This window comes from Petromyzon marinus, chromosome 84 (assembly GCF_048934315.1).
Source record: "Petromyzon marinus isolate PM22_M1 ecotype Great Lakes invasive population chromosome 84, UKy_Petmar_22M1.pri1.0, whole genome shotgun sequence".
NCBI lineage: Eukaryota > Metazoa > Chordata > Hyperoartia > Petromyzontiformes > Petromyzontidae > Petromyzon > Petromyzon marinus.
This window is the reverse complement of record NC_133749.1, coordinates 2,450,265-2,476,713: the sequence shown is the minus strand read 5'-3', so window position 1 is coordinate 2,476,713 and position 26,449 is coordinate 2,450,265. Positions and strand designations below refer to the sequence as shown.

General features: G+C 53.1%; 1 protein-coding gene and 1 long non-coding RNA gene across 2 annotated transcripts in view; one reads left to right on the top strand and one right to left on the bottom strand.

Annotated features, from left to right (window-relative positions):
* Nucleotides 1–26,449, bottom strand: part of BLTP2 (bridge-like lipid transfer protein family member 2) — a 107,406-nt gene that overhangs the window by 73,096 nt on the left and 7,861 nt on the right. The window contains 4 exon segments of the mRNA XM_076057800.1: nt 9,513–9,715; nt 15,172–15,363; nt 21,115–21,268; nt 26,182–26,235. Coding sequence (XP_075913915.1) covers nt 9,513–9,715; nt 15,172–15,363; nt 21,115–21,268; nt 26,182–26,235 — 603 coding nt within the window.
* LOC142907864 (uncharacterized) lies at nt 7,459–8,832 on the top strand. Its single transcript, XR_012931310.1, has 3 exons — nt 7,459–7,511; nt 7,790–8,061; nt 8,782–8,832. It is a non-coding gene; the product is annotated as an uncharacterized LOC142907864 (long non-coding RNA).

Sequence of the window (26,449 nt, the reverse complement as noted above, 5' to 3'; positions counted from 1 at the left end):
ACACACACAGTCACACACACACACAGTCACACACACAGTCACACACACACAGTCACACACACACACAGTCACACACACACACACAGTCACACACACACAGTCACACACACACACACACAGTCACACACACAGACACACACACACAGTCACACACACAGTCATACACACAGAGTCACACATACACACAGTCACACACACAGTCACACACACAGTGACACACACACACAGTCACACACACAGTCACACACAGTCACACACACACACAGTGCATGTGCTCTGTCGTGTTGTTGGGGTCCTGCACACACACACACACAGACAGTCAACAACAACAACAACCGCCATTCGCCACTAAGTGGCGGTGACGTCACCACGACGCTTGTGCCAGGCCATGTGCACCCTGAGACCACGTGAAGTGTCGAACGCCCGCTGGCAGGAGGTCACTGGGCAGACCCAGGTGCCACGGGTCGACTGACTGAGATGACTGGCTGATGCACCACCTGTGCCCCCTACTGTGTCAACCTGCTGTGCTTTAGCCACCCGGCGCTCTGCTCATTGTTCTGAGCGTCGCTCCTCCGCCCTCCGTTGTTGTTGGAGGGCGACTGCCTCCAACTGCCCAGTAGCATCCTTCACGAGCCTCCTCCACAGAGGCCGATCTTGACACCGCTGGTACCAGTCATCGGCAAGTCCACTCAGCTCCACGTCCTCCTGTACCACATCACTCCATCTCTTCTCTAGCCCGTGCCGCGCCCGCTTAGCCCCCTCGATCCGGCCAAACAAAAGCTGTTTCGGCATGCGGTGGCTGGGCATGCGGGCTACATGACCCAGCCATCGCAGCCTTGCCTGCCGGAGGAGCTCACCGATGGGACCCTGCCCAGATCTTTCAAGGATTTGTGAGCTCCTCACACAATCCAGTCTGGTTAAACCCAGGATGGATCGTAGGCAGGCCAGCCTAAATGTTTCTAACCGGCAAAGATGTTCCATTAGGTGGGTCCACGTTTCGCAAGCGTAGAGAAGGGAGGGAATGACCGTGGCCGAGAAGACCTGAAGCTTAGTGCGGAGCGACAGACCAGGTAGCTTCCACACAGCGTTACGCAACCGATGAAAAGATATTGCTGCTCGACTGATTTGGAGTGAGACCTCTGCTGTTAAACTGGAGCCAGTCATAAGCACACTGCCCAGGTATGGGAAACTCTCCACTCTCTCCACAACTGCCCCATCACCGATTGGGAGTTGTGGGGGTGGAGTGTCCGATGGTACAAAATACCCAGGCAGGTGCTTAGTTTTGGTGGGGCTGATGGTAAGGCCCCACCTCTTAGTGGCACGCTCCAGTCTCAGCAGCAGCGTCTCCAACTCCTCCTCTGACTGAGCAGCTATTACCAAATCATCAGCATACATAACGTGGTTGAGCAATAGGGAGCCATCCCTTGACCGCACCCGGGCATCGATTAGCCTCCCATTATATCTGTACCATATGGAGATTCCCCCGGTACAGCTATTGAAGGCTTCACGAACTACGTGGTCAAAATAGATGTTAAATAATGTGGGAGCCAGAGGACATCCCTGTCGCACCCCAAGGTGTACAGGGAATGGCTCTGACTCCCGGCCACGTAGTTTTACCCGGGCCCGCTCACCATCATGAAGGTCCTTAATGATCGTGAGCAGAGGGTCAGGTACTCCAAAAGCACGAAGAACGACCCAGAGCCCAGGCCTACTGATGGTATCATAGGCCTTGACCAGGTCAATAAAGCAGAGATGTAGGTCTTGTTGGAATTCCCTACACCTCTGCTGTAGCAGACGGACAGAAAATATGGCAGCAGCAGGCGCCCCTTGTCCCACCAGGTGAGTGTGTTAGTGAGTGTGTTAGTGAGTGTGTTAGTGAGTGTGTTAGTGAGTGAGTGAGTGGGTGAGTGAGTGAGTGTGTTAGTGTGTTAGTGAGTGAGTGTGTTAGTGTGTTAGTGAGTGTGTTAGTGAGTGTGTTAGTGAGTGTGTTAGTGAGTGTGTTAGTGAGTGAGTGTGTTAGTGAGTGTGTTAGTGAGTGTGTTAGTGAGTGTGTTAGTGAGTGAGTGTGTTAGTGAGTGAGTGTGTTAGTGAGTGTGTTAGTGAGTGTGTTAGTGAGTGTGTTAGTGGGTGTGTTAGTGAGTGTGTTAGTGAGTGTGTTAGTGGGTGTGTTAGTGAGTGTGTTAGTGAGTGTGTTAGTGGGTGTGTTAGTGAGTGTGTTAGTGGGTGTGTTAGTGAGTGTGTTAGTGAGTGTGTTAGTGTGTTAGTGTGTGAGTGTGTTAGTGTGTTAGTGAGTGTGTTAGTGAGTGTGTTAGTGAGTGTGTTAGTGAGTGTGTTAGTGAGTGTGTTAGTGGGTGTGTTAGTGAGTGTGTTAGTGAGTGTGTTAGTGGGTGTGTTAGTGAGTGTGTTAGTGAGTGAGTGTGTTAGTGAGTGAGTGTGTTAGTGAGTGAGTGTGTTAGTGAGTGTGTTAGTGAGTGTGTTAGTGAGTGTGTTAGTGAGTGTGTTAGTGGGTGTGTTAGTGAGTGTGTTAGTGAGTGTGTTAGTGGGTGTGTTAGTGAGTGTGTTAGTGAGTGTGTTAGTGGGTGTGTTAGTGAGTGTGTTAGTGGGTGTGTTAGTGAGTGTGTTAGTGAGTGTGTTAGTGTGTGAGTGTGTTAGTGTGTTAGTGAGTGTGTTAGTGAGTGTGTTAGTGAGTGTGTTAGTGAGTGTGTTAGTGGGTGTGTTAGTGAGTGTGTTAGTGGGTGTGTTAGTGAGTGTGTTAGTGAGTGTGTTAGTGTGTTAGTGTGTGAGTGTGTTAGTGTGTTAGTGAGTGTGTTAGTGAGTGTGTTAGTGAGTGTGTTAGTGGGTGTGTTAGTGAGTGTGTTAGTGAGTGTCTTAGTGGGTGAGTGAGTGAGTGAGTGAGTGATTGAGTGAGTGAGTGTGTTAGTGAGTCTGTGAGTGAGTGAGTCAGTGAGTGAGTGAGTCTATGAGTGAGTGAGTGATTGGGTGAGTGAGTGAGTGTGTTAGTGTGTTAGTGAGTGTGTTAGTGAGTGTGTTAGTGAGTGAGTGTGTTAGTGAGCTACCTGGCTGGCCAGCTGTTCCAGGTGAGCGTGTTAGTGAGTGTGTTAGTGAGTGTGTTAGTGAGTGTGTTAGTGTGTTCGTGAGTGTGTTAGTGAGTGTGTTAGTGAGTGTGTTAGTGAGTGTGTTAGTGAGTGAGTGTGTGAGTGTGTTAGTGAGTGTGTTAGTGAGTGTGTTAGTGAGTGTGTTAGTGAGTGAGTGTGTGAGTGTGTTAGTGAGTGTGTTAGTTAGTGTGTTAGTGAGTGAGTTAGTGAGTGTGTTAGTGAGTGTGTTAGTGAGTGTGTTAGTGTGTGTGTTAGTGAGTGTGTTAGTGTGTGTGTTAGTGTGTGTGTTAGTGAGTGTGTTAGTGAGTGTGTTAGTGAGTGTGTTAGTGAGTGTGTTAGTGAGTGTGTGAGTGTGTGAGTGTGTTAGTGTGTGTGTTAGTGAGTGTGTTAGTGTGTTAGTGAGTGTGTTAGTGTGTTAGTGAGTGTGTTAGTGAGTGTGTTAGTGTGTTAGTGAGTGTGTTAGTGAGTGTGTTAGTGAGTGTGTTAGTGAGTGTGTTAGTGAGTGTGTTAGTGAGTGTGTTAGTGAGTGTGTTAGTGAGTGTGTTAGTGAGTGTGTTAGTGTGTTAGTGTGTGAGTGTGTTAGTGAGTGTGTTAGTGAGTGTGTTAGTGTGTTAGTGAGTGAGTGAGTGTGTTAGTGAGTGTGTTAGTGAGTGTGTTAGTGAGTGTGTGAGTGAGTGTGTTAGTGAGTGTGTTAGTGAGTGTGTTAGTGAGTGTGTTACCTGGCTGGCCAGCTGCTCCAGCTGAGCGTGTGTGAGTGTGTTAGTGAGTGTGTTAGTGAGTGTGTTAGTGTGTTAGTGTGTGAGTGTGTGAGTGTGTTAGTGTGTTAGTGAGTGTGTTAGTGAGTGTGTTAGTGAGTGTGTTAGTGAGTGTGTTAGTGAGTGTGTTAGTGAGTGAGTGAGTGTGTGAGTGAGTGTGTTAGTGAGTGTGTGTTAGTGAGTGTGTTAGTGAGTGTGTTAGTGAGTGTGTTAGTGTGTTAGTGAGTGTGTTAGTGAGTGTGTTAGTGAGTGTGTGAGTGAGTGAGCTACCTGGCTGGCCAGCTGCTCCAGCTGAGCGTGTGTGAGTGTGTTAGTGAGTGTGTTAGTGAGTGTGTGAGTGTGTTAGTGAGTGTGTTAGTGTGTTAGTGAGTGTGTTAGTGAGTGTGTTAGTGAGTGAGTGAGTGTGTTAGTGAGTGTGTTAGTGAGTGTGTTAGTGAGTGTGTTAGTGAGTGTGTTAGTGAGTGTGTTAGTGTGTTAGTGAGTGAGTGTGTTAGTGTGTTAGTGAGTGTGTTAGTGAGTGTGTTAGTGAGTGTGTTAGTTAGTGTGTTAGTGTGTTACCTGGCTGGCCAGCTGCTCCAGCTGAGCGTGTGTTAGTGAGTGTGTGAGTGTGTGTGTGAGTGTGTGAGTGTGTTAGTGAGTGTGTGAGTGTGTGAGTGTGTTAGTGAGTGTGTGAGTGTGTGAGTGTGTTAGTGAGTGTGTTAGTTAGTGTGTTAGTGTGTTACCTGGCTGGCCAGCTGCTCCAGCTGAGCGTGTGTGAGTGTGTTAGTGAGTGTGTTAGTGTGTTAGTGAGTGTGTTAGTGAGTGTGTTAGTGAGTGTATTAGTGAGTGTGTTAGTGTGTGTGTTAGTGTGTGTGTTAGTGAGTGTGTTAGTGAGTGTGTTAGTGAGTGAGTGAGTGTGTTAGTGAGTGTGTTAGTGAGTGTATTAGTGAGTGTATTAGTGAGTGTGTTAGTGTGTGTGTTAGTGAGTGTATTAGTGAGTGTGTTAGTGAGTGTGCTACCTGGCTGGCCAGCTGCTCCAGCTGAGCGTGTGTTAGCTGCACCCTGAACCGCCCGTGCAGCAGCAGGCGCCCCTTGTCCCACCAGGTGAGTGTGTTAGTGTGTTAGTGAGTGTGTTAGTGTGTTAGTGAGTGTGTTAGTGAGTGAGTGAGTGAGTGTGTTAGTGAGTGTGTTAGTGAGTGTGTTAGTGAGTGAGTGAGTGAGCTACCTGGCTGGCCAGCTGCTCCAGCTGAGCGTGTGTGAGTGTGTTAGTGAGTGTGTTAGTGAGTGTGTTAGTGAGTGTGTTAGTGAGTGTGTTAGTGAGTGTGTTAGTGTGCTACCTGGCTGGCCAGCTGCTCCAGCTGAGCGTGTGTTAGTGAGTGTGTTAGTGTGTTAGTGAGTGTGTTAGTGAGTGTATTAGTGAGAGTGTGAGTGTGCTACCTGGCTGGCCAGCTGCTCCAGCTGAGCGTGTGTTAGTGAGTGTGTTAGTGTATTAGTGAGTGTGTTAGTGTGTTAGTGAGTGTGTGAGTGTACTACCTGGCTGGCCAGCTGCTCCAGCTGAGCGTGTGTTAGTGAGTGTGTTAGTGTGTTAGTGAGTGTGTTAGTGAGTGTGTTAGTGAGTGTGTTAGTGAGTGAGTGTGTTAGTGAGTGTGTTAGTGAGTGTGTTAGTGAGTGTGTTAGTGTGTTAGTGAGTGTGTTAGTGAGTGTGTTAGTGTGTTAGTGAGTGTGTTAGTGAGTGAGTGTGTTAGTAAGTGTGTTAGTAAGTGTGTTAGTGAGTGTGTGAGTGTGTTAGTGTGTTAGTGAGTGTGTTAGTGAGTGTATTAGTGAGAGTGTTAGTGAGCTACCTGGCTGGCCAGCTGCTCCAGCTGAGCGTGTGTTAGTGAGTGTGTTAGTGTGTTAGTGAGTGTGTTAGTGAGTGTATTAGTGAGAGTGTGAGTGTGCTACCTGGCTGGCCAGCTGCTCCAGCTGAGCGTGTGTTAGTGAGTGTGTTAGTGTGTTAGTGAGTGTGTTAGTGAGTGTGTTAGTGTGTTAGTGAGTGTGTTAGTGAGTGTGTTAGTGTGTTAGTGAGTGTGTTAGTGAGTGAGTGTGTTAGTAAGTGTGTTAGTGAGTGTGTGAGTGTGTTAGTGTGTTAGTGAGTGTGTTAGTGAGTGTATTAGTGAGAGTGTTAGTGAGCTACCTGGCTGGCCAGCTGCTCCAGCTGAGCGTGTGTTAGTGAGTGTGTTAGTGTGTTAGTGAGTGTGTTAGTGAGTGTATTAGTGAGAGTGTGAGTGTGCTACCTGGCTGGCCAGCTGCTCCAGCTGAGCGTGTGTTAGTGAGTGTGTTAGTGAGTGTGTTAGTGAGTGTGTTAGTGAGTGTGTGTGTTAGTGTGTTAGTGTGTTACCTGGCTGGCCAGCTGCTCCAGCTGAGCGTGTGTTAGTGAGTGTGTTAGTGAGTGTGTTAGTGAGTGTGTTAGTGAGTGTGTTAGTGAGTGTGTTAGTGTGTGTGTTAGTGAGTGTGTTACCTGGCTGGCCAGCTGCTCCAGCTGAGCGTGTGTTAGCTGCACCCCGAACCGCCCGTGCAGCAGCAGGCGCCCCTTGTCCCACCAGGTGAGTGTGTTAGTGAGTGTGTTAGTGAGTGTGTTAGTGAGTGTGTTAGTGAGTGTGTTAGTGAGTGTGTTAGTGAGTGTGTTAGTGAGTGTGTTACCTGGCTGGCCAGCTGCTCCAGCTGAGCGTGTGTGAGTGTGTTAGTGTGTGTGTTAGTGAGTGAGTGTGTTAGTGAGTGTGTTAGTGAGTGTGTTAGTGAGTGTGTTAGTGTGTTAGTGTGTTACCTGGCTGGCCAGCTGCTCCAGCTGAGCGTGTGTTAGCTGCACCCCGAACCGCCCGTGCAGCAGCAGGCGCCCCTTGTCCCACCAGGTGAGTGTGTTAGTGAGTGTGTTAGTGAGTGTGTGTGTTAGTGAGTGTGTTAGTGTGTTAGTGAGTGTGTTAGTGAGTGTGTTAGTGAGTGTGTTAGTGAGTGTGTTAGTGTGTTAGTGAGTGTGTTAGTGAGTGAGTGAGTGTGCTACCTGGCTGGCCAGCTGCTCCAGCTGAGCGTGTGTGAGTGTGTTAGTGAGTGTGTTAGTGAGTGTGTTAGTGAGCTACCTGGCTGGCCAGCTGCTCCAGCTGAGCGTGTGTTAGCTGCACCCCGAACCGCCCGTGCAGCAGCAGGCGCCCCTTGTCCCACCAGGTGAGTGTGTTAGTGAGTGTGTGAGTGTGTTAGTGAGTGTGTGAGTGTGTGAGTGTGTTAGTGAGTGTGTTAGTGAGTGAGCTACCTGGCTGGCCAGCTGCTCCAGCTGAGCGTGTGTTAGTGAGTGTGTTAGTGTGTTAGTGAGTGAGTGTGTTAGTGAGTGTGTGAGTGTGTTAGTGAGTGTGTTAGTGAGTGTGTTAGTGAGTGTGTTAGTGAGTGTGTTAGTGAGTGTGTTAGTGTGTTACCTGGCTGGCCAGCTGCTCCAGTTGAGCGTGTGTTAGTGAGTGTGTTAGTGAGTGTGTTAGTGAGTGTGTTAGTGAGTGTGTTAGTGAGTGTGTTAGTGAGTGTGTTAGTGAGTGTGTTAGTGAGTGTGTTAGTGAGTTAGTGAGTGTGCTAGTGTGTTACCTGGCTGGCCAGCTGCTCCAGCTGAGCGTGTGTTAGTGAGTGTGTTAGTGTGTTAGTGAGTGTGTTAGTGAGTGTGTTAGTGAGTGTGTTAGTGTGTGTGTTAGTGTGCTAGTGTGTTACCTGGCTGGCCAGCTGCTCCAGCTGAGCGTGTGTTAGTGAGTGTGTTAGTGTGTTAGTGAGTGTGTTAGTGAGTGTGTTAGTGAGTGTGTTAGTGAGTGTGTTAGTGAGTGTGTTAGTGAGTGTGTTAGTGAGTGTGTTAGTGAGTGTGTTACCTGGCTGGCCAGCTGCTCCAGCTGAGCGTGTGTTAGCTGCACCCCGAACCGCCCGTGCAGCAGCAGGCGCCCCTTGTCCCACCAGGTGAGTGTGTTAGTGTGTGTGTTAGTGTGTTAGTGAGTGTGTTAGTGAGTGTGTGAGTGTGTTAGTGAGTGTGTTAGTGTGTTAGTGTGTGAGTGAGTGTGTTAGTGAGTGTGTTAGTGAGTGTGTTAGTGAGTGTGTTAGTGAGTGTGTTAGTGAGTGTATTAGTGAGTGTGTTAGTGAGTGTGTTAGTGAGTGTGTTAGTGAGTGTGTTAGTGAGTGTGTTAGTGAGTGTGTTAGTGAGTGTGTTAGTGAGTGTGTTAGTGAGTGTGTTAGTGAGTGTGTTAGTGAGTGTGTTACCTGGCTGGCCAGCTGCTCCAGCTGAGCGTGTGTGAGTGTGTTAGTGAGTGTGTTAGTGAGTGTGTTAGTGTGCTAGTGTGTTACCTGGCTGGCCAGCTGCTCCAGCTGAGCGTGTGTGAGCTGCACCCCGAACCGCCCGTGCAGCAGCAGGCGCCCCTTGTCCCACCAGGTGAGTGTGTTAGTGAGTGTGTTAGTGAGTGTGTTAGTGAGTGTGTTAGTGAGTGAGTGAGTGTGTTAGTGAGTGTATTAGTGAGTGTGTTAGTGAGTGTGTTACCTGGCTGGCCAGCTGCTCCAGCTGAGCGTGTGTTAGCTGCACCCCGAACCGCCCGTGCAGCAGCAGGCGCCCCTTGTCCCACCAGGTGAGTGTGTGAGTGAGTGTGTTAGTGAGTGTGTTAGTGAGTGTGTTAGTGAGTGTGTTACCTGGCTGGCCAGCTGCTCCAGCTGAGCGTGTGTTAGCTGCACCCCGAACCGCCCGTGCAGCAGCAGGCGCCCCTTGTCCCACCAGGCGAGTGTGTTAGTGAGTGTGTTAGTGTGTGAGTGAGTGTGTTAGTGTGTTAGTGAGTGTGTTAGTGAGTGTGTTAGTGAGTGAGTGAGTGTGTTAGTGTGTTACCTGGCTGGCCAGCTGCTCCAGCTGAGCGTGTGTTAGCTGCACCCCGAACCGCCCGTGCAGCAGCAGGCGCCCCTTGTCCCACCAGGTGAGTGTGTTAGTGAGTGTGTTAGTGTGTTAGTGAGTGTGTTAGTGAGTGAGTGTGTTAGTGTGTTAGTGTGTGAGTGTGTTAGTGAGTGTGTTAGTGAGTGTGTTAGTGAGTGTGTGAGTGTATTAGTGAGTGTGTTAGTGAGTGTGTTACCTGGCTGGCCAGCTGCTCCAGCTGAGCGTGTGTGAGTGTGTTAGTGAGTGAGTGTGTGAGTGTGTTAGTGAGTGTGTTAGTGAGTGTGTTAGTGTGCTACCTGGCTGGCCAGCTGCTCCAGCTGAGCGTGTGTTAGCTGCACCCCGAACCGCCCGTGCAGCAGCAGGCGCCCCTTGTCCCACCAGGTGAGTGTGTTAGTGAGTGTGTTAGTGAGTGTGTTAGTGAGTGTGTGAGTGTGTTAGTGTGTTAGTGAGTGAGTGTGTGAGTGAGTGTGTGAGTGTGTTAGTGAGTGTGTTAGTGAGTGTGTTAGTGAGTGTGTTAGTGAGTGTGTTAGTGAGTGTGTTAGTGAGTGTGTTAGTGTGTTAGTGAGTGAGTGTGTTAGTGAGTGTGTTAGTGTGTTAGTGAGTGTGTTAGTGAGTGTGTTAGTGAGTGTGTTACCTGGCTGGCCAGCTGCTCCAGCTGAGCGTGTGTTAGTGAGTGTGTTAGTGAGTGTGTTAGTGAGTGTGTTAGTGAGTGTGTTAGTGAGTGTGTTAGTGAGTGTGTTAGTGAGTGTGTGTGTTAGTGTGTTAGTGTGTTACCTGGCTGGCCAGCTGCTCCAGCTGAGCGTGTGTTAGCTGCACCCCGAACCGCCCGTGCAGCAGCAGGCGCCCCTTGTCCCACCAGGCGAGCGGTGGCGAGGGGTCGACGGTTCGCGACGTGAGCAGATCCACGCCCTGAAGCACGGCGGCCCACGCCGGCTCCCAGCAAGGGCCCCAGACGGCGCTCCACAGAGACACGCTCGCTGTGGGGAGGGGGAGGAGACACGGGGACACACGCGGAGACACAGGGAGACACGCGGAGACACGGGGGGGAGAAACGGGGAGACACGGGGAGACACGGGGAGACACGGGGAGACACGGTGAGACACACGGTGAGACACACGCGGAGACACGGGGACACACGGGGAGATGAGGGGAGATGAGGGGAGACACGGGGAGACACGGGGAGACACGCGGAGACACGGGGAGACGAGGGGGGACACACGGAGACACAGGGAGATGAGGGGAGACACGGGGAGACGAGGGGAGACACGGGGAGATGAGGGGGGACGAGGGGAGAGACAGTGGGAGACACGGGGAGACACGCTCGCTGTGGGGAGGGGGAGGAGACACGGGGACACACGGGGAGACACGCTCGCTGTGGGGAGGGGGAGGAGACACGGGGAGACACAGGGAGACACGCTCGCTGTGGGGAGGGGGAGGAGACACGGGGAGACACAGGGAGACACGCTCGCTGTGGGGAGGGGGAGGAGACACGGGGAGACACAGGGAGACACGCTCGCTGTGGGGAGGGGGAGGAGACACGGGGAGACACGCGGAGACACGGGGAGACACGGGGAGATGAGGGGACATGAGGGGAGACACGGGGAGATGAGGGGAGACACGGGGAGACACGGGGAGATGAGGGGAGACACGGGGAGAGACAGTGGGAGACACGGGGAGACACACGGGGAGACACGGGGAGATGAGGGGGGACGAGGGGACATGAGGGGAGACACGGGGAGATGAGGGGAGACACGGGGAGACACGGGGAGATGAGGGGAGACACGGGGAGAGACAGTGGGAGACACGGGGAGACACACGGGGAGACACGGGGAGAGACGGGGAGACACGCGGAGACACGGGGAGATGAGGGGAGACACGGGGAGACACGGGGAGATGAGGGGAGACACGGGGAGACACGGGGAGACACGGGGAGACACGGGGAGACACGGGGAGACACGGGGGGGAGACACGCGGAGACACGGGGAGATGAGGGGAGACACGGGGAGACACGGGGAGACACACGGGGAGACACGGGGAGATGAGGGGAGACACGGGGAGATGAGGGGAGACACACGGGGAGACACGGGGAGACACACGGGGAGAGAGACACGGGGAGACACGGGGAGACACACACGGAGACACGGGGAGACACACGGGGAGACACACGGAGAGACACACGGGGAGAGACACGGGGAGACACGGGGAGATGAGGGGAGATGAGGGGGGACACGGGGAGACACGGGGAGACACGGGGAGACACGGGGAGACACGGGGAGACACGGGGAGATGAGGGGAGACACGGGGAGACACGGGGAGACGAGGGGAGATGAGGGGGGACACGGGGAGACACGGGGAGACACGGGGAGACACGGGGAGACACGGGGAGACACGGGGAGATGAGGGGAGACACGGGGAGACACGGGGAGACGAGGGGAGATGAGGGGAGACGCGGGGAGACACGGGGAGACACGGGGAGACACGGGGAGACACGGGGGGGAGACACGGGGAGACACACGGGGAGACACGGGGAGACACGGGGAGACACGGGGAGACACGCGGAGATGAGGGGAGATGAGGGGAGACACGGGGAGACACAGGGAGACACGCTCGCTGTGGGGAGGGGGGAGGAGACACGGGGAGATGAGGGGAGACACGGGGAGACACGGGGAGACACGGGGAGACGAGGGGGGATGAGGGGAGACACACGGGGAGACACGGGGAGACACGGGGAGACACACGGAGAGACACGGGGAGAGACACGGGGAGACACACGGGGAGACACGGGGAGACACACGGAGAGACACACGGGGAGACACGGGGAGACACGGGGAGACACACGGGGAGACACACGGGGAGACACGGGGAGACACGGGGAGACACGGGGAGACACACGGGGAGACACGGGGAGACACGGAGAGACACAGGGAGATGAGGGGAGACACGGGGAGACACGGGGAGACACGGGGAGACACGGGGAGATGAGGGGAGACACGGGGAGACACGGGGAGACACACGGGGAGAGAGACACGGGGAGACACGGGGAGACACACACGGAGACACGGGGAGACACACGGGGAGACACACGGAGAGACACACGGGGAGACACGGGGAGATGAGGGGAGACACGGGGAGACACGGGGAGAGAGACACGGGGAGACAAGGGGAGAGACACGGGGAGACACGGGGAGACACGGGGAGACACACGGGGAGACACACGGGGAGACACGGGGAGATGAGGGGGGACACGGGGAGACACGGGGAGACACGGGGAGACACGGGGAGACGAGGGGGGATGAGGGGAGACACGGGGAGAGAGACACGGGGAGACATGGGGAGACACACGGGGAGACACGGGGAGACACGGGGAGACACGGGGAGACACGGGGAGACGAGGGGGGATGAGGGGAGACACGGGGAGAGAGACACGGGGAGACACGGGGAGACACGGGGAGACACAGGAAGATGAGGGGAGACACGGGGAGACACGGGGAGACAAGGGGAGACACGGGGAGACACGGGGAGACACACGGGGAGACACACGGGGAGACACACGGGGAGACACGGGGAGATGAGGGGGGACACGGGGAGACATGGGGAGACACGGGGAGACACGGGGAGACACGGGGAGACACGAGGAGACACGAGGAGACACGGGGAGACAAGGGGAGACACGGGGAGACAAGGGGAGACACGGAGAGACAAGGGGAGCCACGGGGAGACACACGGGGAGACACACGGGGAGACACGGGGAGATGAGGGGGGACACGGGGAGACACGGGGAGACACGGGGAGACACGGGGAGACACGAGGAGACACGGGGAGACAAGGGGAGACACGGGGAGACAAGGGGAGACACGGGGAGACAAGGGGAGACACGGGGAGACAAGGGGAGACATGGGGAGACAAGGGGAGACACGGGGAGACAAGGGGAGACACGGGGAGACAAGGGGAGACACAGGGAGACAAGGGGAGACATGGGGAGACAAGGGGAGACACGGGGAGACAAGGGGAGACACGGGGAGACGAGGGGAGATGAGGGGAGATGAGGGGAGACACGGAGAGACACGGGGAGACAAGGGGAGACACAGGGAGACAAGGAGAGACACAGGGAGACACGGGGAGACAAGGGGAAACAAGGGGAGACACGGGGAGACACGGGGAGACACGGGGGGACACGGGGAGACAAGGGGAGACAAGGGGAGACAAGGGGAGACACGGGGAGACACGGGGGGACACGGGGGGACACGGGGAGACACGGGGAGACACGGGGAGACAAGGGGAGACAAGGGGAGACACGGGGAGACACGGGGAGACAAGGGGAGACACGGGGAGACATGGGGAGACAAGGGGAGACACGGGGAGACAAGGGGAGACACGGGGAGACAAGGGGAGACACGGGGAGACACGGGGAGACACGGGGAGACAAGGGGAGACACGGGGAGACAAGGGGAGACACGGGGAGACAAGGGGAGAGACGGGGAGACAAGGGGAGAGACGGGGAGACAAGGGGAGAGACGGGGAGACATGGGGAGACACGGGGAGACACGGGGAGACAAAGGAGACACGGGGAGACAAGGGGAGACACGGGGAGACACGGGGAGACGAGGGGAGACACGGGGAGACACACGGGGAGACACACGGGGAGACACGGGGAGACACGGGGAGACACGGGGAGACACGGGGAGACACACGGGGAGACACAGGGAGACGCGGGGAGACGCTGGGAGACAAGGGGAGGCACAGGGAGACACGGGGAGACAAGGGGAGACACAGGGAGACACGGGGAGACACGGGGAGACACGGGGAGACACAGGGAGACACGGGGAGACACGGGGAGACAAGGGGAGACAAGGGGAGACACCATGATAGTAGTAGTGGTGATAGTGGTGGTAGTGATAGTGTTAGTAGTAGTGATAGTAGTATGATAGTGGTAGTAGTAGTGATAGTGTTAGTGATAGTGGTGGTAGTAATAGTAGTAGTAGTGATAGTGGTAGTAGTGATAGTGTTAGTGATAGTGGTGGTAGTAATAGTAGTAGTAGTGATAGTGGTAGTAGTGATAGTGTTAGTGATAGTGGTGGTAGTGATAGTAGTGATAGTAGTAGTGGTAGTAGTGATAGTAGTAGTGATAGTGGTGGTAGTGGTAGTAGTAGTAGTGATAGTGGTGGTAGTGATAGTAGTGATAGTGGTGGTAGTGATAGTGATGGTAGTGATAGCGATAGTAGTGATAGTGGTGGTAGTGATAGTGATAGTGGTGGTAGTGATAGTGATAGTGGTGGTAGTGATAGTAGTAGTGATAGTAGTGATAGTGATAGTAGTGATAGTGATAGTAGTGATAGTGATAGTAGTGATAGTGATAGTAGTGATAGTAGTAGTAGTAGTGATAGTGGTAGTAGTGATAGTGATAGTAGTAGTAATAGTAGTAATAGTGATAGTTGTAGTAGTGATAGTAGTAGTAGTGATAGTGGTGATAGTGATAGTAGTGATAGTGATAGTAGTAGTGATAGTAGTAGTAGTGATAGTGATAGTGGTGGTAGTGATAGTAGTAGTAGTGATAGTAGTGATAGTTATAGTAGTGATAGTAGTGATAGTGATAGTAGTGATAGTGATAGTAGTGATAGTGATAGTAGTGATAGTGATAGTAGTGATAGTGATAGTAGTGATAGTGATAGTAGTGATAGTGATAGTAGTGATAGTGGTGGTAGTGATAGTGATAGTAGTAGTAGTAGTGATAGTAGTAGTGATAGTGATAGTAGTAGTGATAGTGATAGTAGTAGTGATAGTAGTGATAGTGGTGGTAGTGATAGTGATAGTAGTGATAGTGATAGTAGTGATAGTGGTAGTAGTGATAGTAGTGATAGTGGTAGTAGTGATAGTGATAGTAGTGATAGTGATAGTAGTAGTAGTGATAGTGATAGTAGTGATAGTGGTAATAGTGATAGTAGTAGTAGTGATAGTAGTGATAGTGGTAGTAGTGATAGTGGTAGTGATAGTGTTAGTAGTAGTGATAGTAGTAGTAGTGATAGTTGTGGTGGTAGTAGTGATAGTAGTGATAGTGATAGTAGTGATAGTGATAGTAGTGATAGTGATAGTAGTAGTAGTTGTGACTCACACGAGATGTCAAAGTGGAACTTGAGTGGGGGCAGGTTCCTATCGACGTCGGTAGTAGTAGTAGTAGTGGTGGTAGTGATAGTAGTGATAGTGGTGGTAGTGATAGTAGTATTAGTGTTAGTAGTGGTAGTGAGTGGTGGTAGTGATAGTAGTAGTAGTAGTGATAGTGGTGGTAGTAGTGATAGTGGTGATAGTAGTGATAGTGATAGTAGTGATAGTAGTAGTAGTGATAGTAGTAGTGATAGTAGTGATAGTGATAGTAGTGATAGTGATAGTAGTGATAGTCGTAGTGATAGTAGTGATAGTAGTAGTAGTTGTGACTCACACGAGATGTCAAAGTGGAACTTGAGTGGGGGCAGGTTCCTATCGACGTCGGCGGCCCCCCAGGGTTGCCCCAGGTCGACGGTCGTGCGGCGATGGGAGCGTGGAGGGCCCAGCTCCTCCGTGCCCACCAGGACACCCCACAGCGACCAGTCACGCACCTCCAGCATGCAGCGGGGATAGTCGCGAATCCTCACTGTGAGACACACACAGAGACACACACACACACAGAGACACACACAGACACACACACAGAGACACACACACACACAGACACACACAGACACACACACAGATACAGAGACACACACAGACACACACACAGAGACACACACAGACACACACACAGACACACACACAGAGAGACACACACACACAGACACACACACACACAGACAGACACACAGAGAGAGACACACACACAGACACACACACACAGACACACACACAGACACACACACAGACACACACACAGACACACAGACACACAGACACACACACACACAGAGAAACACACACACAGAGACACACACAGACACAGACACACACAGACACACACACAGATACAGACACACACACAGATACACACAGAGACACACACACACAGACACACACACACAGACACACACAGATACAGAGACACACAGAGACACACACACACAGAGACACACACACAGACACACACACACACAGAGACACACACAGACACACACAGACACACACACAGACACACACACACACAGATACACACACAGAGACACACACACAGATACACACACACACAGAGACACACACAGACACACACACACAGACACACACAGATACAGAGACACACAGAGACACACACACACAGAGACACACACACACAGGCACACACACAGACACACACACACAGACACACACACACAGAGACACACACACACAGAGAAACACACAGATACAGAGACACACACAGATACACACAGACACACAGACACACACAGACACACACAGAGAGACACACACACAGAGACACACAGATACACACACAGACACACACAGACACACAGACACAGAGACACACAGACACACAGAGACACACAGAGACACACAGACACACACAGACACAGACAAACAAACAGACACACACACAGAGACACACACGATACAGAGACACACACAGAGACATACACACACAGAGACACACACAGACACAGATACACACACAGAGACACACACAAACACACATTTTAGATACATAGACAACAACAACAACCGCCATTCGCCACTAAGTGGCGGTGACGTCACCACGACGCTTGTGCCAGGCCATGTGCACCCTGAGGCCACGTGAAGTGTCGAACGCCCGCGGGCAGGAGGTCACGGGGCAGACCACAGACACACACACAGAGACACACACAGACACACACAGACATACACAGCATGTCTGGCTGTAGTAGTGTGTGTGTGTAGCAGCGTGTGGCTGTAATAATCCAGGCTGTAGCGGCGTGTCTGGCTGTAGCAGCGTGTGGCTGTAGTAATCTGGCTGTAGTAGTCTGGCTGAAGTAAGCTGGCTGTAGTAGTCTGGCTGTAGTAATCTGGCTGTAGTAGTCTGGCTGTAGTAATCTGGCTGTAGTAGTGTCGCTGTAGTAATCTGGCTGTAGTAATGTGGCTGTAGTAGTCTGGCTGTAGTAGTGTGGCTGTAGTAGTGTGGCTGTAGTAATTTGGCTGTAGTAGTCCGGCTGTAGTAATCTGGCTGTAGTAGTCCGGCTGTAGTAATCTGGCTGTAGTAGAGTGTGGCTGTAGTAATCTGGCTGTAGTAGTCTGGCTGTAGTAATCTGGCTGTAGCAGAGTGTGGCTGTAGTAGTCTGGCTGTAGTAGTCTGGCTGTAGTAGTGTGGCTGTAGTAATCTGGCTGTAGTAGTCTGGCTGTAGTAATCTGTCTGTAGTAGTGTGGCTGTAGTAGTCTGGCTGTAGTAATCTGGCTGTAGTAGAGTGTGGCTGTAGCAGCGTGTGGCTGTAGTAATCCAGGCTGTAGTAATGTGTGGCTGTAGTAGTCTGGCTGTAGTGTGGCTGTAGTAATCTGGCTGTAGTAGTGTGGCTGTAGTAATCTGGCTGTAGTAGTGTGTGGCTGTAGCAGTCTGGCTGTAGTAGTGTGGCTGTAATAATCTGGCTGTACTAGTCTGGCTGTAGTAATCTGGCTGTACTAGTCTGGCTGTAGTAATCTGGCTGTAGTAGTGTGTGGCTGTAGTAGCCTGGCTGTAGTAGTGTGGCTGTAGTAATCTGGCTGTAGTAGTCCGGCTGTAGTAGTGGGGCTGTAGTAGTGTGGCTGTAGTAATCTGGCTGTAGTAGTCTGGCTGTAGTAGAGTGTGGCTGTAGTAATCTGGCTGTAGTAGTCCGGCTGTAGTAATCTGGCTGTAGTAGTCTGGCTGTAGTAATCTGGCTGTAGTAGTCTGGCTATAGTAGAGTGTCTGGCTGCAGTAATCTGGCTGTAGTAGAGTGTGGCTGTAGTAGTCTGGCTGTAGTAGTCTGGCTGTAGTAGTGTGGCTGTAGTAATCTGGCTGTAGTAGTGTGTGGCTGTAGCAGTCTGGCTGTAGTAGTGTGGCTGTAATAATCTGGCTGTACTAGTCTGGCTGTAGTAATCTGGCTGTACTAGTCTGGCTGTAGTAATCTGGCTGTAGTAGTGTGTGGCTGTAGTAGTCTGGCTGTAGTAGTGTGGCTGTAGTAATCTGGCTGTAGTAGTGTGGCTGTAGTAGTGTGGCTGTAGTAATCTGGCTGTAGTAGTCTGGCTGTAGTAATCTGGCTGTAGTAGAGTGTGGCTGTAGTAGTCTGGCTGTAGTAGTGTGTGGCTGTGGTAATCTGGCTGTAGTAGTCTGGCTGTAGTAATCTGGCTGTAGTAGTGTGGCTGTAGTAGTGTGGCTGTAGTAGTCTGGCTGTAGTAGTCTGGCTGTAGTAATCTGGCTGTAGTAGTGTGGCTGTAGTAGTGTGGCTGTAGTAATCTGGCTGTAGTAGAGTGTCTGGCTGTAGTAATCTGGCTGTAGTAGAGTGTGGCTGTAGTAGTCTGGCTGTAGCAGAGTGTGGCTGTAGCAGCGTGTGGCTGTAGTAATCCAGGCTGTAGTAGTGTGTGGCTCTAGCAGTCTGGCTGTAGTAGTGTGGCTGTAATAATCTGGCTGTACTAATCTGGCTGTAGTAATCTGGCTGTACTAGTCTGGCTGTAGTAATCTGGCTGTAGTAGTGTGTGGCTGTAGTTGTCTGGCTGTACTAGTATAGCTGTAGTAATGTGGCTGTAGTAGTCTGGCTGTAGTAGTGTGGCTGTAGTAGTGTGACTGTAGTAATCTGGCTGTAGTAGTCTGGCTGTAGTAGAGTGTGGCTGTAGTAGAGTGTGGCTGTAGCAGTGTGACTGTAGTAATCTGGCTGTAGTAGTCTGGCTGTAGTAATCTGGCTGTAGTAGTGTGGCTGTAGTAGTCTGGCTGTAGTAATCTGGCTGTAGTAGAGTGTCTGGCTGTAGTATTCTGGCTGTAGTAGAGTGTGGCTGTAGCAGCGTGTGGCTGTAGTAATCCAGGCTGTAGCGGCGTGTCTGGCTGCAGCAGTCTGGCTGTAGTAATCTGGCTGTACTAGTTTGGCTGTAGTGGTCTGTCTGGCTGTAGTAGTGTGTCTGGCTGTAGTGGTGTGTCTGGCTGTAGCAGCGTGTCTGGCTGTAGTAGTGTGTCTGGCTGTAGCGGTGTGTCTGGCTGTAGCAGTCTGGCTGTAGTAGAGTGTGGCTGTAGTAATCTGGCTGTAGCAGTCTGGCTGTAGTAGAGTCTGGCTGTAGTAATCTGGCTGTACTAGTCTGGCTGTAGTAATCTGGCTGTACTAGTCTGGCTGTAGTAGTGTGTCTGGCTGTAGCAGTCTGGCTGTAGTAGTGTGTCTGGCTGCAGCAGTCTGCCTGTACTAGTCTGGCTGTAGTAGTGTGCCTGTCTGTATCAGTCTGGCTGTAGTAGTGTGTCTGTCTGTATCAGTCTGGCTGTATCAGTCTGGCTGTAGTAGTGTGTCTGTCTGTATCAGTCTGGCTGTATCAGTCTGGCTGTAGTAGTGTGTCTGTCTGTATCAGTCTGGCTGTAGCAGTCTGTCTGTAGTAGTGTGTCTGTCTGTATCAGTCTGGCTGTATCAGTCTGGCTGTAGTAGTGTGTCTGTCTGTATCGGTCTGTATCAGTCTGGCTGTAGTAGTGTGTCTGTCTGTATCAGTCTGTTTGTATCAGTCTGCCTGTAGCGGCGTGTCCGTCTGTATCGGTCTGGCTGTAGCGGTGTGTCTGTCTGTAGCAGTCTGGCTGTAGTAGTGTGTCTGTCTGTATCAGTCTGGCTGTAGTAGTGTGTCTGTCTGTATCAGTCTGGCTGTAGCAGTCTGTCTGTAGTAGTGTGTCTGTCTGTATCGGTCTGGCTGTAGTAGTGTGTCCGTCTGTATCAGTCTGTCTGTATCAGTCTGGCTGTAGTAGTGTGTCTGTCTGTATCAGTCCGTCTGTATCGGTCTGTCTGTATCGGTCTGTCTGTATCGGTCTGGCTGTATCAGTCTGGCTGTAGTAGTGTGTCTGGCTGTATCAGTCTGTCTGTATCGGTCTGGCTGTATCAGTCTGTCTGTATCAGTCTGCCTGTAGCGGCGTGTCTGTCTGTATCGGTCTGTCTGTATCAGTCTGGGTGTAGTAGTGTGTCTGTCTGTATCGGTCTGTATCAGTCTGGCTGTACTAGTGTGTCTGTCTGTATCAGTCTGTTTGTATCAGTCTGCCTGTAGCGGCGTGTCCGTCTGTATCGGTCTGGCTGTAGCGGTGTGTCTGTCTGTAGCAGTCTGGCTGTAGTAGTGTGTCTGTCTGTATCAGTCTGGCTGTAGTAGTGTGTCTGTCTGTATCAGTCTGGCTGTAGCAGTCTGTCTGTAGTAGTGTGTCTGTCTGTATCGGTCTGGCTGTAGTAGTGTGTCCGTCTGTATCAGTCTGTCTGTATCAGTCTGGCTGTAGTAGTGTGTCTGTCTGTATCAGTCCGTCTGTATCGGTCTGTCTGTATCGGTCTGGCTGTATCAGTCTGGCTGTAGTAGTGTGTCTGGCTGTATCAGTCTGTCTGTATCGGTCTGGCTGTATCAGTCTGTCTGTATCAGTCTGCCTGTAGCGGCGTGTCTGTCTGTATCAGTCTGGGTGTAGTAGTGTGTCTGTATCAGTCTGTCTGTATCGGTCTGGCTGTATCAGTCTGGCTGTAGTAGTGTGTCTGTATCAGTCTGGCTGTAGTAGTGTGTCTGTATCAGTCTGTCTGTATCGGTCTGTCTGTATCAGTCTGGCTGTAGTAGTGTGTCTGTATCAGTCTGTCTGTATCGGTCTGGCTGTATCAGTCTGGCTGTAGTAGTGTGTCTGTATCAGTCTGGCTGTAGTAGTGTGTCTGTATCAGTCTGTCTGTATCGGTCTGTCTGTATCAGTCTGGCTGTAGTAGTGTGTCTGTATCAGTCTGTCTGTATCGGTCTGGCTGTATCAGTCTGGCTGTAGTAGTGTGTCTGTATCAGTCTGGCTGTAGTAGTGTGTCTGTATCAGTCTGTCTGTATCGGTCTGGCTGTATCAGTCTGGCTGTAGTAGTGTGTCTGTATCAGTCTGTCTGTATCGGTCTGGCTGTATCAGTCTGGCTGTAGTAGTGTGTCTGTATCAGTCTGGCTGTAGTAGTGTGTCTGTATCAGTCTGTCTGTATCGGTCTGGCTGTATCAGTCTGGCTGTAGTAGTGTGTCTGTATCAGTCTGTCTGTATCGGTCTGGCTGTATCAGTCTGGCTGTAGTAGTGTGTCTGTATCAGTCTGTCTGTATCGGTCTGGCTGTATCAGTCTGGCTGTAGTAGTGTGTCTGTATCAGTCTGGCTGTAGTAGTGTGTCTGTATCGGTCTGTCTGTACTAGTCTGTATCAGTCTGGCTGTAGTAGTGTGTCTGTCTGTATCAGTCTGTCTGTATCGCTCTGTCTGTATCGGCGTCACCGTGCAGCGTGGCCACGTGTGCCCGCACGGCGCGTCCCCACTGGATGCTGAACTTGGTTCCCGGTGGTGGCAGAGCCCCAGCAGGATCCACGTGCCTCATGGCACGGAGAACACGTGGCAGGCCCTGCAGGCAGCCGTCGGCTAGGGCCACCAGCTACACAGCCACGGGTCGTGTGGAGGGGCGGGGGGGCAAGTGCTGTGGTTAGTAGTCAGTAGCAGCACCTACACACAAAGATCTCCCAGGTAGCCTCTAGCAGGGCTGTAGGGGCAAGTGCTGTGGTTAGTAGTCAGTAGCAGCACCTACACACAAAGATCTCCCAGGTAGCCTCTAGCAGGGCTGTAGGGGCAAGTGCTGTGGTTAGTAGTCAGTAGCAGCAGCACCTACACACACACAGAGAGAGATAAAGGTCCCCCAGGTAGCCTCTAGCAGGGCTGTAGGGGCAAGTGCTGTTAGTAGCGAGTAGCAGCACCTACACACACAGAGAGAGAGCTAAAGGTCCCCCAGGTAGCCTCTAGCAGGGCTGTAGGGGCAAGTGCTGTGGTTAGTAGTCAGTAGCAGCAGCACCTACACACACACACAGAGAGACAAAGGTCCCCCAGGTAGCCTCTAGCAGGGCTGTAGGGGCAAGTGCTGTGGTTAGTAGTCAGTAGCAGCAGCACCTACACACACACAGAGAGAGACAAAGGTCCCCCAGGTAGCCTCTAGCAGGGCTGTAGGGGCAAGTGCTGTGGTTAGTAGTCAGTAGCAGCACCTACACACACACCTAAACACACACAAAGATCCCCCAGGTAGCCTCTAGCAGGGCTGTAGAGGCAAGTGCTGTTAGTAGCGAGTAGCAGCACCTACACACACACAGAGAGAGATAAAGGTCCCCCAGGTAGCCTCTAGCAGGGCTGTAGAGGCAAGTGCTGTTAGTAGCGAGTAGCAGCACTGACACACACACACAGAGACAAAGATCCCCCAGGTAGCCTCTAGCAGGGCTGTAGGGGCAAGTGCTGTGGTTAGTAGCGAGTAGCAGCACCTACAGACAAAGATCCCCCAGGTAGCCTCTAGTAGGGCTGTAGGGGCAAGTGCTGTGGTTAGTAGCGAGTAGCAGCACCTACACACAAAGATCTCCCAGGTAGCCTCTAGCAGGGCTGTAGGGGCAAGTGCTGTGGTTAGTAGTCTGTAGCAGCACCTACACACACACACACACAAAGATCTCCCAGGTAGCCTCCAGCAGGCTGTAGGGGCAAGTGCTGTAGTTAGTAGCGAGTAGCAGCACCTACACACACAGACAAAGATCCCCCAGGTAGCCTCTAGCAGGGCTGTCGAGGCAAGTGCTGTTAGTAGCGAGTAGCAGCACCTACACACACACAGAGAGACAAAGGTCCCCCAGGTAGCCTCTAGCAGGGCTGTAGGGGCAAGTGCTGCTAGTAGCGAGTAGCAGCACCTACACACACACACAGACAAAGATCCCCCAGGTAGCCTCTAGTAGGGATGTAGGGGCAAGTGCTGTTAGTAGCGAGTAGCAGCACCGACACACACACAGACAAAGATCCCCCAGGTAGCCTCTAGCAGGGCTGTAGGGGCAAGTGCAGTTAGTAGCGAGTAGCAGCACCTACACACACAGACGAAGATCCCCCAGGTAGCCTTTAGCAGGGCTGTAGGGGCAAGTGCTGTTAGTAGCGAGTAGCAGCACCTACACACACACACACACACAGAGGGGGTGGGTAGCTACCAGCACCACGCCCGGCCGCCTTTGTCTCTCCCCCAGTGCTGGCGATGTTCACTGCCTACAGACCACCGCTACACCAAACAACTCAGTTGAGGCTGAGTCGACCTAGGGGAGGCCCAGGACTGGTACAACTACAAAGACAAAGGTCCCCCGTGTAGCCTCTTGACGGACCACCGGGAGCGCAAGTGCTGTTTGCCAGTAGGGGGTGAATCAGGACACGTTTACCAAGCTGTAAGGGGTCACTTAGAGGCAGCCACCCTCCCTGCAGCATTACGCTCGGGACATCGTCTCTGCCCGGCGCTTTTGCAGGTCTCAGAGACTCCGGATCGCCCTCAGTACTTCCTCAACAGATGGCACCTCAGCCCAGCCACTCACAAGGGGGTGACTTCTTCTTCCAATATTTGAGGCACCGCAGCCTCAGCAGGGTCATCCTCACTTTGTGCCACGATGTTTTCCTGGCTGAGGGATTTTCCCCGTCCCCCAGGACCTCACAGAAATGCTCAGCAAATCTGCGAACCTGTTCCTGGGAGTCGGAGATTGGATCACCGTTTTTTCCCCTAATGATGGTAATAGGTGTGGCGCTGCAGGTTACTTTTTTGATGGAGTTAAATAGAGATTTGTGATCGCGGGCCACTGAGGCAGACTCCATCTCCTCAGCAACCCGCGACCACCACCCATCCTTGCAGCGCCTCACGGCTCTCCGAACCTCCGAGCGAAGGCTGCGGTAAGCCTCCTCTTTCTCCGATGTGGGATGCTGTAGACGATGAGAGTGGGCCTGTCGCTTTTTCTCAGCCATCCTGAACACCTCCTCTGTCAGCCAGGGTCTCTGGGGAGGTCTGGACCGCGTACCCAAAGCAGCCATTGCAGCTGCATGAGTCACAGTCCTAAACCTCGTCCATTTACCCTCGACATCAGGAGGAGTGGGGGACGATGCCAACCCCAGCCGCAAGCGATGATGAAATTCTCGCTTGCAACTTTCATCCGCTAGCTGAGACCATGCCACTAAGGGTTTGAATGGGGTCCTGGGTGTACACCCACCACCGGAGTGGAAGAATGGCAGGCGCATCTTACAGATGACTAGTCGATGGTCAGAGGGCAGATCAGCTCCACGGTAGGTCCTGGTGTCAAGGACATGGGCTCGCATCGGCTGGTCTGTCACTGTGTATTCCAGCAGATGTTCTTGCTTGGACCCGGCATGCATCCATGATGTTGTGTGGATGCGCCGATGCCGGAACAGCGTGTTGGTAATTACAAGCCCATGGGCTGCACAAAAATCTAGCAGCCTCCTACCGTTGTTATTGAGCTGATCTGGCCCAAACCTTCCAATCACTCCAGACCAGGTGCCAGCATCATGAGCCACTCGGGCATTGAAGTCGCCCAACAAGATGACTCTTTAGCCAGCACCTGTGACGGGAGGTCATAGACGGCATCTGACTCATCGGCTTTGCCTGCATCCCTCCACGGATGTTCGTCTTCGGTGGGGGCATAAGCAACCACGACCACCACTCCTCGCCTCCGGTTGATGGGAAGGCGAGCCCAAAGTAGCCTGGGGCTTACAGCTTCCCACACCTCACCGCCACGCTCCCACGCCCCCTTCATTCTTTTGTTCAGAAGAAGAACCACACCCTGTTGTTTGGCAGTCTGCTGCCCCGAGTAGAGGACTGTCCACCCCTCATGGTGGCAGGAGCCAGAGCCGGTCCACCGGACCTCCTGAATGCCACACAGATCCAGGCGGTACCGGTCGTGCTCCCGACAGAGGAGCGGCAGCCTCTCCTCCGCAGTGAGCGTTCGGACATTCCCACGTGGCCACACGAAGTGGCTTTTCGTTGTTTCTGGAGGAGCCCCGAGGGTAGAGATTCAGTCTCCTCTGGACGGGTGCGAGGGGCTGGCAACACCCTCCACCTTCAATGAATCATCACTAAACCATGACTGAAGAATTTAATTAACAAGCTTGTGCCGGAGGCCCCGGGGGTGCGGGGGAGGGACAGCCGTCTATGACGTCTCCTGGCCAAACCCCCGTCTGGCGGCTACGCTGGTGGCTACAAACGCCACGAGGGGAAATGGCCGATCTGAGTTGGCAACTCCCCGCCCGCCCACGGCACCGCTCACCGCAGCGTTGCCGTCCGGCGAGGAGTTGCCGTAGCCCTCCTGTTCCCGGGGTCTTGGCCTTTATTCACGTGTTTTCAAATTTGCCGCTCGGTAGGCAAAAGTGCACGCACGCGCACACACACGCACTCACGCGTACACACACACGCACACACACGCACTCACGTGTACACACACACGCACACGCACTCACGTGTACACACACACACACACGCACTCACGTGTACACACACACGCACTCACGTGTACACACACACACGCACTCACGTGTACACACACACACACACACGCACTCACGTGTACACACACACGCACTCACGTGTACACACACACACACACACGCACTCACGTGTACACACACACACGCACTCACGTGTACACACACACACACACACGCACTCACGTGTACACACACACGCACTCACGTGTACACACACACACACACACGCACTCACGTGTACACACACACACGCACTCACGTGTACACACACACACACGCACACAAAAACACAAAGACACATGCGCACACGCACTCACGCGCGCACACAGACACACACGCACACACACGCACTCACGTGTACACACACACACGCGTACACACACGCACGCGTACACACACACGCACGCGTACACACACACACACACGCACGCGTACACACACGCACGCGTACACACACACGCACGCGTACACACACGCACGCGTACACACACGCACGCGTACACACACACGCACGCGTACACACACACACACGCACACACACACGCACGCGTACACACACACACACGCACTCACGCGTACACACACACACACACTCACGCGCACACACACGCGTACACACACACACGCGTACACACACGCACGCGTACACACACGCACGCGTACACACACACACACTCACGCGTACACACACGCACGCGTACACACACACGCACTCACGCGTACACACACACGCACTCACGCGTACACACACACGCACTCACGTGTACACACACACACACACTCACGCGCACACACACGCGTACACACACACACGCGTACACACACGCACGCGTACACACACGCACGCGTACACACACACACACACACGCACGCGTACACACACACACGCGTACACACACGCACGCGTACACACACACGCACTCACGCGTACACACACACGCACTCACGCGTACACACACACGCACGCACGCGTACACACACACACACACGCACGCGTACACACACAGAGATGAGGGCTCTCACCTCCAGGTCTGTCATCGTCCAGAGCAGCAGGTGCTTGCGAGGAGGTGCGGAGGATGGATGAGGTGATCCACCGCCACCGCCATCAACACCGCCCCCACCGCCATCAACACCGCCACCACCGCCATCAACACCGCCCCCACCGCCACCATTAACACCGCCATCAACACCGCCACCACCGCCCCCACCGCCACCATCAACACCGCCCCCGCCATCATCAACAGCAGCGCGACCCACGGTGGAAGCCACCACGTCGTCCCCATCGTCGCCA